The 11,580-nt window shown below is 38.2% G+C and overlaps 3 protein-coding genes across 3 annotated transcripts; all 3 read right to left on the reverse strand.

Moving 5' to 3' along the window:
- Window positions 1–4,344: 4,344 nt before the first annotated feature.
- Window positions 4,345–4,695, reverse strand: LOC110719030. Its single transcript, XM_021897944.1, has one exon. It carries the CDS (start codon window positions 4,693–4,695, stop codon window positions 4,345–4,347), a length of 351 nt encoding a protein of 116 aa, XP_021753636.1.
- Window positions 4,696–8,458: 3,763 nt separating this feature from the next.
- LOC110719031 (putative disease resistance protein RGA3) lies at window positions 8,459–9,748 on the reverse strand. The gene has a single exon (XM_021897945.1). It carries the CDS (start codon window positions 9,746–9,748, stop codon window positions 8,459–8,461), a length of 1,290 nt encoding a protein of 429 aa, XP_021753637.1.
- Window positions 9,749–10,230: 482 nt separating this feature from the next.
- Window positions 10,231–10,992, reverse strand: LOC110719032 (disease resistance protein RGA2-like). The gene is made up of 2 exons (XM_021897946.1): window positions 10,835–10,992; window positions 10,231–10,630 (listed from the first exon to the last, which is right to left on the reverse strand). Exons 1-2 carry the CDS (start codon window positions 10,990–10,992, stop codon window positions 10,231–10,233), a joined length of 558 nt encoding a protein of 185 aa, XP_021753638.1.
- Between the last annotated feature and the right edge of the window lie 588 nt (window positions 10,993–11,580).

Genomic DNA, 11,580 nt, shown 5'->3' on the forward strand with positions numbered 1-11,580 from the left:
CCCATATTTCAGGGAGAAAATCTAGTTGTTGTCGTAATAACAAATCATTCTAATCTTCACAGTAATGCTGAATTCTGAATGTCGGCAACCCTACTTCCGCTGGTACCACCGCTTCTGTTCCAAATACTAATGTGAATGGTGACTCTCCTGTTGCTTCTTTCACTGTCGTTCTATTTGCCCATAAAATTTCTGGTATCAAATCAGCCCACAAACCCTTTGCATCCTCTATCTTCTTCTTGATTGCTGCTATAATTTGCTTGTTTGTCGATTCTGCCTGGCTGTTTGATTGTGGGTGGCATCCTGCTGCATATGCAAACTTCACCTTATACATGGACAATAAATCCTTTACTGGTTTGCAGTCAAATTGAGATCCATGATAAAAAACCATTGTCATTGGTAACCCGAATCTTGTGAAAATATTTTTCCACATAAATTTTTTCACCTCCGATGCTGTTATCTTTGCTACTGGCTCCGCCTCTATCCATTTTGTAAAATAATCCACCCCCACTATGAGAAACTTCCTTCCGCCTGTTGCCGAGGGAAACGACCCTACTATATCCATTCCCCATTGTGCGAAAGGGATTGGATTGAGTATTGGCATTAAATCATTGGGCGGCAAATTGATAGCGGGTGCAAATTTCTGACATTTCTCACATTTCTTCACATACTTAACAGCATCTTCATTCATTGTCAGCTAGTAGTACCCCCTTCTCATTGCTTCTCGCGACAGTGCTCTTGCTCCAAGATGATTTCCACAAGTTCCTTTATGTATCTCCTCAATCAACTTGATAGATTCAAGATCTGTTATGTACCTTTGTAACGGTAATGAAAATCCTCTCTTGTACAGATGGCCTTGATGCATTATAAACCACACACTATCCCTGCGCAGTTTTCTTGATTCTTCCTTATTAGGGGGTAAAGCTCCATACAGTAAATATGCCAGTATTTTGTCAAACCACTGGATGCCACTATTGATACAGTACACTTGCTCTGATTTCCCTTCAATACTTCTGTGTTTTAATATCTCCACCATAACTGTTCTTTCCAAGTCATTGAAGCTTGAGCTGGCAAACCTTGCCAAGGCATCAGCCTGTGCATTCTATGCTCTCGGCACTAGCTTGATTTCAAAGTGTTGTAATTGTACTGATAATTGCTTCATCTTTTCAATATATTTTATCATTGTTGGCCCCTTGTTTCATACTCCCCAATATACTGGCTGGATACTAGCTGAGAATCGGTAGTCAAAATTATTCGCTTTGCTTCAGCCGCCATAGATAACTAGATTCCTGCTATGGCTGCTTCGTACTCAGCGTCATTGTTAGTGGCCTTGAACTTAAATTTGATCGCATATTCAAAAGTTTTTTCATTTGGGGTCGTTATCACTATCCCTCCCCCTGACCCAGTTGATGTTGCGGATCCATCTACTGATACCTGCCACATTGTAAGCTAATTGTAAGTATTTTACGCGTCTAATATTTTTGTATCTTAAAATTTTAACTTTAAAACTTATAATTGATTTTTATATCATAAATATTAGATTATAAACCACTGAAACCTGCCAAGTTCCCAATTCTTCTTCCTCATCATTGTATGAGGTTTCCACAATGAAGTCAGACAAGGCCTGTGCTTTTATTGAAACTTTGGGCTTATAATTTATCTCATACTCTGACAACTCCACAACCCACTTTAACATCCGACCTGATGTATCCATCTTGTGCAAAGACTTTTCCAACGGATGGTTTGTCAAGACATCTATCAGATGTGAACCAAAATACGGTCTCAACTTTCTAGCCGCTGTGACCACTGCCAATGCCATCTTTTCTATTATCGGATATCTGCGTTCAGTTGCACTTAGAACATGAATGACAAAATATACCGGCATTTGTAACTTCTTCCTTTCTATCAGCAACACTACAGCTATCGTCTTTGGAGAAGCCGAGATATATAGCTGTAGCAACTCCCCCTTTCTGGCCTTGCCATTGTTGGAAGAGATCTCAAATGGTTCCTTACCACTTCTAATGCATCCCTTTGCTCCTATTACCACTTCTAATGCTTTGTTCTTCCTTAAAGCCACAAAGAACGTAAGTGCTTTGTCAGCTGATTTACTGATGAATCAAGTTAACCCTGCCATCCTTCCGATTAACCTTTGTATATCTCGAATAGTTTTCGGTTGTTTCATCTCAAGCACTGCATTCACCTTATCGGGATTAGCATGTATTCCCCGTTCACTAACCATAAAACCTAAGAATTTCCCTGACCGAACTCCAAATACACATTTCTCTGGATTCAACTTCATCTGATATTTCCGCAATGTCTCAAATGTTTCCTTCAAATCAGCTATGTGATCCTTCTTTTCTCTACTTTTAACAATTGTATCATCTACATACACATCCAAATTTCGGCCTTTCTGCTTCTCAAAAGTTTTGTCAACTAACTTTTAATAAGTTGCTCCAGCGCTCTTTAACCCAAACGGCATTGCCTTATAACAATACACACCCACATCTGTTATGAAGGTCGTTTTTGGCCTATCTGCCTTATGAAGACTGACTTGATGATACCCCGATAAAGCATCCAAAAAACTGAGCATTGCATGGCCAGAAGTAGAGTCCACCAATATATCTATCCGAGGCAACGGATAACAATCCTTGGGACAAGCCCTATTCAAGTCGGTAAAGTCCACACACATTCGCCACTTCCCTGTTGGCTTTCTCACCATGAAAACATTTGCTAACCACTCTGGATATGTGCATGGCTCTATAAACCCCGTTGTTAAGAGCTTATTAACCTCTGCTTCTATGGTCTCTATCTTTTCAGTAGAAAATTTTTGTTTTTTCTGCCTTATGGGCCTAAACCTCTGTTAACATTCAACTTATGCTCCATTACCCCAGGGTGGATTCCTGGCATTTCACTTGCCGAGAAGGCGAATACATCGGCGTTCTCACGCAACAGACTTATTAGATGACACCTCATATCTACATCCTTATCTGCTCCAACTTTCACTGTTCGACTGGAATCTCCTGGCTGTAACTATATCTGCACCGTTTCACCTCCCGTCAACGGCATTGGAGTTGCTTCCGGCCTTGTATGAAAGTTGCTCATGGCCAGATCTCGTACCGTTGGTTCCAGCTCTTTCTTTGGATTACTTGTCACTGCATCCTCCCCAGATGGATTTTTCAAAGCCGTTACATAGCAAGATTTCGCCATTACCTGCCCTCCGTGAACCTTTTCAACAGCTCCTAAATTCGATACATAAGCTATCGTCAGATGGTATGTCGATACAACCGCTTGGACATCATGAATTATCAGTCTACTAATAATGGCATTATAAGCTGATGGGACATTGACCACTAAAAATTCTGCCATCATATCTCTCGTAATCGGCCCATCACTCAACCGTACCGGCAAAATTATGCTTCCTTCTGGTCTCACTGTCGATCCATTGAACCCAATGATCGGATAAGATACTTGCGTCAGATACTGCCTCCCAATCATCATTTCATTAAAAGCTCTCATGAACAAGACATTCGCAGAGCTGCCTCCATCCACCAGAACTCTCTTGACATCAGCTCCATTGATCTTTGTTATGAGCACTAGTGGGTCATCATGTGGGAATACAATACCCCTGGTGTCCTCTTCCGTAAATACAACATATGGGATTGAAGCTGGACGAGGGCGGTTGTTGGTATCCAGGGCATTGATGATGTGACGGTGCTCAGACAGATGTTTCTTAGCCCCACTAATTGTTCCTCCATGAACCGGCCCCCCAGTTATCACATCTACCCCTCTTCCTGTTGATAGGGGAGGCATTCCACCACCTCCTTGTCGGACCACTCCACCTTGTGACCTTTCCGGCCATGCCTCCAACTGATGTCTTTCTATCTGTCGGGGGGGGGGTGGTTGAGCTCCTCCCGCACTTAACCGATACCGAGTCAAGTGCCCTTTTCTTATCAATTCCTCAATATTATCCTTCAACTGCGTGCACTCTTCGGTATAATGACCCACATCTCTATGAAACATACAGTACTTCTTAACATCTCTTGGTCTTGCCTTCATCGGAATCGGCCTCGTCCAGCCTTCTTTATTCTGATTAACTGAATAAATTGCTGCTCTTGGTGTGTTCAAGGGCGTATATGAACTATACGGCATTGGCGGTTTTGTAATTCTGAACTCTTACTGATTTCCCCCTCCCCTTCCTGGGGTCGAAGTTCTCGGCCTTCCACTTCCAGAGGTTGCCCCTTCATATTGATATTGACCTTTGCCAGCAGCTACATTCTTACTACTCGTTTTCATCAATTCTTCACTTTTGATATAATCATGGGCTTTGTTAAAAGCAGCTGCCAAGGTCTAAAAATTCTTTCGCGTAAGGTAACGCTTAAACTCGGAATCATTTAAGCCATTCATCAATGCCATCACAGCTATCTCCTGTTGCAATTTCGGAATCGTACTCACCTCATTATTAAACCGTCTGATATGATCCCTTAAAGACACATCCCGCCTTTGCTCTACTGCCATTAACCCCCCTGAAGTTCTCTGCCGCACACTGTTACTAACATACTGCCCCACAAACATCTCGGTCAGCTTCTCGAAACTATCTATCATCCCATTTTCCAGGTTATTGAACCAATCGGCCGCGACCCCAATTAATTTAGTCGGAAAGACTTTGCACCAAACAACATCTGAGTTTGTGTACAACATCATATGCCCTTCGTATGACGTTATGAATCTACCCGGGTCTCCTCTTCCATCATACCTACAGGTCGGTATTTTAATTTTTTCCATCGGCTGGTTTAAGAGACTTTGCGCAAACGGCGATGCTCTTAATTGTACCACAGTTCGTGGTACCTGTCCTTCAACCTGAGAACTTCTATGCTGATGGGTTCTTGTAATAACAGTGCGACTCGACGACTGCCCCTCTATTTGACGCGGTGTGGTATGTGTTCTTACCAGCGTTTCTTCCCGGCGGTGCCTTGGTGAATTCGTTGCTTGATTTAACTGTTCACCATGATTGATTAACGGCACCCCCCTTCAGCCTGAGTTGTTTCAGCCTCTTTTCTTTTTTTACTCATTGCAGTCATTACTCTTGCTGCTACCTACAACTCTTCTGGTGTAAACTCCGCCATAGGGTCTACTATCGTCCCCACCTGCCTTTCCAGGGTTAACGACATGTGGAACTGGTTTTCTTCTAATGTATGTGTTTCGTCTTCAACCTCAATTTCTGGCTATGCTGTAATCGGTCGATTTACCGTTTTACTTATTATTGGTGTTGCATTATTTTCGGCCATAATTATTGTTATTTTGTGTGTTAGGTTCTTAGGCGATAGAAGTAATCACTATTGCCCCCTCCTAGCGCCAAATTGTTTCTGTCTGGATCCGATTACCCGAGAGACCGAACCCGAGAACTTGATACCCCTATCGGCAAGCTGAGAACCTACACAATGAGCATAAGTTAGCTAGCGCCGGGGTGATCCGGGGATAACCACTCTGATGATAAAGTTAGAATGTGTTTAAGAGAAGGTAAGTAAGAGAGAGAAAGTAGAGAGAGAAAGAGAGAGAGTAATAAATGCTTACCATTCAATGAAGCTTAATCTACTATTTATAATAAATTTCATGACATGTGGCTACAATGCATGCAAGGCTTTTCTCGCCAAGTGTCAATGATAAAAGTGCCACGTGCCAAGTATCGAAAAGTCAATATGGCCGATATGTCTGCTTTATGGAACATATCGGCGCTTGTCACATATCATCCCATACAATGTTTATATTATTGTGAGAGAAATCTTTTCAGTTTTATAGGTCTTTTGATTGTTGATAAAATTATACTTTTTTTTTTGATAAAATTATACTTTGTATTTACAAATTTATAGAAAATTTTGTCAAAAAATAACAATTTATAAATGAATTTATAAACTCGTTCAGTTTACTCGTGTTTTTGTATAGCATTCAACACCACCTAGCTAGGAATTCTCTCTGATAATTTACAAGAAAAGAGAATTATTTTTTTATATAAAACACAAATAAGAGACATATTTTCAATCCAATGCCCAAGCCACCCCTGCCTTTTTTCTTCTTCTTTTTTTTTTCCTTTTTGAACATTATAAAGCACACCAAATTACCAGACACTAGTTTGGAAAATGCATCTATTCTAGTAATTCGGATTACATACCAAGATAAGCCCCAAGGTTTTTCTTCGGATAAAAAAATCTGCGATCATTTAAGCACCTCTCCTTTTTGAGAGTTGCAAGAACATGGAAATGCATGCATCGTAATCTTATTTAATGCAGCAGCTTACATGTAAGAAAGCAAGAGTTTTCCATCTTTTTCCTGCCTAAATTATAATGCCAACCATTGCTAATTAGAGCAAATGGAAATGTTATATTTGTGGAAATTCGTGTGGCTTGCGTTATTTTTTTTTAGTTCTTCTAGTTTAAGTCTTAGGCAAAACTAATCTAATCTTATACTTCTTCCGTTCTATTAATATTGCAACAATGGACTTTTTGCACTATTCATCACTTTTTTGACCATATAATATGAGTTATACGTTAAACAAGATATAGTCAAGTGAGATCTTGTTGAATTCGTCTCATATAATACTTTCACAATATCAACTTTTTGTAATTTTTACTCTTACACAATTATAGATATTTAGCATATTAATTGTGTTTTGGGATGCATAATTTCCTCCTTATTGCAATATTAACAGAACGGAGGAAGTACTTCGTACTATCTATTCCCTCAAAAAAAAAAAAAAAAAAAAATTCTTATACAATTATACTCATTCAACTTTAGTTGATGATGAACAATATATTTAATTACCTCTAAACATCAGAAGGTCTCTTTTTGAGTATGAAATGCAACCATACCACCAGCCAATCAATTAGGAACGGAGAGCACCCCTCGCCTAACTCATGCAATACAGTATAGAGCAATATTCAATATCAAATTCTACAAAGAACTTGTCCGGGAAAATAAGTTAAGCTAACAACATTCTGTTTATTTTTACATTTATTTTTGCTGGTAAAGATCATAAGGGCATTAAAAAGAAAACACTCAGAAGATCCGAGTCTAACGCTTTATTTGGATAGCAAAGAAAGAACGAAAAAAAGGGGAGGGAAAATGGAGGAAGGGAAAGGAAAAGAAAGGGAGGGGGAGGTGAGCTCCATTTTCCCTCCAAATCTCTCCAATTTTGGAGAGATTATGGTTATTAAAGAGAGAGGGAAAATGGATCCCTCCCTCTCCTTCCCCTTTCTTTCCCCAATCTTTTACCCAAACAAGAGATTTTGTCCCCCTCCATTTCTCTTCTCTTCTTTTCCTTCCATTTCTTCCTATCCAAACAAAGTGTAAATGATACAAAAATAAAACTTAAGAGTTGAGATAGTAAGCTATTGACCTATTGTACATTAATCAGACTACAATCTAGAATGTTTACTTATATTAGGACTGACTTTACCTCATGTCAGCTGTTACAAGCCCAATCATGAAACAGTAAAAGCTTACAGAGTTGATTTCTTGACATCAATAAAGATTAAAGAAGCTCACTTTCAGACTCGGAGTAGAATTATGACTTACCTTGACATGGCTGTCAACAATGAGCATCACACTTACTTATTATAGATATATGGAAATAAAATCTGAATGCTATTGAATAGGAAACACAACACGTTAGGGTTCGTTTGACATTGTTGTGGTTTTCAGTTTTTTTGGTTTTTTGTATTTTAAAAGTGTATAATATATGTAATATAATGAATCCAAAATTAGTCAAATTTATTAAAATCATACTAATTTTGAAAACTGACAACAGAAAAATGAAAACACCTTTTTCTTGTTTCATGTTTTTGGTTTTTTGTTTTTAAAAATACTAAAAACTAAAAACAAAAAACAATGCCAAACAAGCCCAAGTTACCAATTACGAGTACCAAACATAACACTGAGAAAATCATTTGTATAAGATTTTTATTAAAGAAAAAAACAAATCTTCATTAAAAAAGTGTAATTTGTATTTTCATTTAGCCATTTCGTTTGATGACTAATTTTGTTCAATTATCGAATTAGTTATGGAGAATTTATATTTATAATTTTAATTATTCATAAGAAAGAAATTAAAAAAATTAACTACAATAAGTTATTATACCTCAACTCCTTAAAGTTGTATGTAGATGATGGTAGACGTCAGTGTATATGCAGATTCGGGATGTGGCATATGTTGGGCCAGTCTTCCCCGTCTGGTTTCCGGCATCTATCCTTGATCTCAGGGCTGCTCCATGTCATTGTAAGGGTATTGAGGGAAGTGAGGTGGCACATTTCCTCTGGCAGCGATTTGAGTTCACAGTCATGTAATTCTAGAAATTGCAGTGAGGTCAAGTACTGAATTCCCTTTGGTAGAATCACCTTGCACTTATGTAATTCCAAGGAAGTAAGAGAGTGAAGAGATTTCCATGCTGATCCCAGATTCTCCAAGCCCCTACAATACCCAATCACAAGGTTTCGAACAGAAGTGCCACAGCTTTTGAAGTCCCTCTCTAAGGGCTCCCAAATTTTCTATATCACTCAATTCGATGCGATCAACGCTTCCCACACACTCCCTAAATAGGGAATTGAAAATGTATGAGTTATTTATTCTCAACCTCTTCAATGAGATTGGAATGCTTTGAACACCGCCTCCTCCCATACAAAATGTCAGTGCTTCACTGACAAAGTATGTCAATCTGTTGCAATACGAAATTTTCAAAAAGAGGAGTTTAGAAAATGATGGAACGAAAACAACATCCTCCATCCACAATCCCTTTAATTTTTGCATCTCACGTATCTCTAACTTCTCAAGAGAGGGGAAGAATATAGCCGATGAAGATGGTGCATCATACTTTATGAACTCTACATTCTTCAACTCCTTAAGTTTAAAATATTTGAGATGACAAAGTTGACTCAGTGATGATGGGATGTATTGCAACTCATCACATCTTTCCAACTCGATGCTCATAAGCCTTGGCGTCAAACTTGGCAACATGGTACCACCATAATTCTCCACCTTCATCTCGTGAAATTGGTTACTAAATAACAGGCTCTCCAGCGCTGACTCGTGACCTTCTTTGTGACCAGAAACTAATATGCATATTAATTTTAAAGACTGTAGTGTAGCATGCATAATATCTAATTTTGAAAAATTAAGGTTGCCTGAATTATGATGAACTTTGATAAAACCTCTGAGGCTATTAAAAAGAGTCATCAACTCTATGACCTTGCCTTTTTTAATATGCCTTAGTTCATCAAAATCATACAATAAAAACAACGGTAGTGTGTGAAGATATATTAATTTATTCATCCCTGCTGGCATATAAAGCAAGCTACCACACTCATCTATGTCCAACACTCTAAGATTTACTAGTTTGTTTGTGTCATGAGACAACTCCTTTAGTTGTCTGCATTTAAATAGTTTTAACGTTTGTAGATTGTGAAGCTTGGCGATCGATTTAGGGAGCATCTCCAATTCATCATTATTTGACAGATCAAGGTACCTCAAGTGTAATAATTTATCAAATTTATCTGGTAATGTTTGAGTGATAGAAAAACTCAAGTCAAATGCCCTTAAGTGATTACAACTTGAAATAATAGCATCCACATCGCTATTTGTGAAATCACAATAACTCAAACTAGTACGCAAACTTTTACCTGGATAATTACTTGAGCGAAACCAGGTAGCCAGACCTTCATTACTATCAATTATTAGATGGTGAACTTTTTCTTCAAAAATCATTTCTACAATCTGTAAATTTTGCAGACTCTATTGCTACTTTTCTAGCAAGTTCATGTATGAGATCATGCATTTTAAATGAATAAACTTCATCAAATCCATTCCCATTAATGTCTTGGAAAAAACATCTATGCAATAGAATTGATAAATTTTTTTCACCGACATCTTCCTTGCTCTCAATTTAAGAACTTGGAACAAGATATCCTTGTGCCATCCATAGACAAATTAACTCCTCTTTTCCTAATAACATAGTCCTCGGGGAAGAGTGAGCAAAAGCTGAAGCAACTTTTTAACTCAGGAGCAAGATGATAATAGCTAAACATCAATGTTGGCATTATGTCGTCATCATCATCACATAACTTAGCCAAATCGACACTTTTGAAATAACTGCCAAGCTGCAACATCTTGATCACACAACAAACTTGCTACCACCTTTATTGAGAGCGGCACATTGACACATTTTCTCACTATTTCTTTTACCTATCTCAACTAGACCAGTGACTGCTTTCGTCTTGCCTTTCTCCAAGCGATATTTTTTTGAACAATTTCCAAGAGTCCTCTTCCGAAAGACCAGGCAACACATGAATTGGATAGTTTCCAATACATACTGCTACCTTCTTGGAGCGGCTAGTCACTAAGATCCTACTTCCCATTCCCCCTAGGATCAAGAATTTTTTCAACTCAGTCCACTTCATACAGTTCTCAGACCATACGTCATCTAAAACAAGCAAGTACCTTTCCCCTTCTATCTTATTTCGAAATTTTAGATATAAATCCTCAAATTCAAGCCCCTCCTTGCTAATCATCTTACCTAGGATATCTTCCATGCTAAAATTTTCAGACACACAAACCCAGTACATATTTTCTTTAAATGCCTCTTTGATCCTACAATCATTATATACGAGCTGTGCAAGAGTAGTTTTTCCCAGCCCCCAATCCCCACAATGGTCACAAAGAAATATTATTTTTTTCCAAGTCGTCCTTTAACAACAAATCCACAATGATCTTTTCGGTCAGCATCTCTCCCAATAATATCATGTTCAAGCACATAACAAACATGTTTTCTCTCTACTTTTGACAGGCTTATACAACTTACTAAACCCAAAATCATTATGATTTTTAGCTGCATTATCCAACTTTTCTTTAAGTTTCTTAATCCCACTTGATATTTTAGCAGTAAATATCAGTTGATTATTATCAGAGGAGAAGAAACGGCGTACCTTCTTAGAAATCTTACCACCAGGCATTCTATTCAGGCGTTGAGCAATGGTATTGAATTCATCCATCAGATCATCCGCATCATAGACAGCGTCCTTGAGGTTATCAACCCAGTTTTGGCCTTCATTTGTGAGCTCCTAACACTTGGAGTCCGCATCTACAAGGAACTTCTTGATGGTTTTGACAGTTTCGAGCAACTTCTGAAGCTCAGATTCATACTTACAGGTGGAGCATAGGCTTCTCACTTCTGCACACTGTAATGTTGCAAACACCGTTTGAGCAACAGCGAGTGCAGTAGCAACATCCCTTTTACAGTAGAGTGTTGAATAAAAAAGAGCAGAGAAATTAAAAGATGAAGCTAAGAGTTGTGGTATTCTTTAATTTTTTTTTTTTAACAGTGAGTGAATTTGCTCTATGACTGTTTAAATAACCAAAGAACCTTAGCTTTTTGGACAACATAAATGGAAAGAACCTTAAAATATAATATTTCTATTATAAAAAAGACTTATAGCAAACGCGTATCAAAAGAATCAATACTCCATGTTTGACTCAAGTGTCCAAATTTGTACTCGTATCTGTAAATAATTTGGCAGTGTTCAATTATTATATGACACTGT

This window comes from Chenopodium quinoa, unplaced genomic scaffold (genome assembly GCF_001683475.1).
Source record: "Chenopodium quinoa cultivar QQ74 unplaced genomic scaffold, ASM168347v1, whole genome shotgun sequence".
NCBI lineage: Eukaryota > Viridiplantae > Streptophyta > Magnoliopsida > Caryophyllales > Amaranthaceae > Chenopodium > Chenopodium quinoa.

Coding starts and splice junctions, on each gene's coding strand:
- LOC110719030 (XM_021897944.1), bottom strand. CDS start 4,695: ATGTTGTACACAAACTCAGATGTTGTTTGGTGCAAAGTCTTTCCGACT.
- LOC110719031 (XM_021897945.1), bottom strand. CDS start 9,748: ATGATTTTTGAAGAAAAAGTTCACCATCTAATAATTGATAGTAATGAA.
- LOC110719032 (XM_021897946.1), bottom strand. CDS start 10,992: ATGCCTGGTGGTAAGATTTCTAAGAAGGTACGCCGTTTCTTCTCCTCT. Junction 10,631..10,834: donor GATTTTGGGTTTAGTAAGTT/GTATAAGCCTGT, acceptor TAATGATTGTAG/GATCAAAGAGGCATTTAAAG.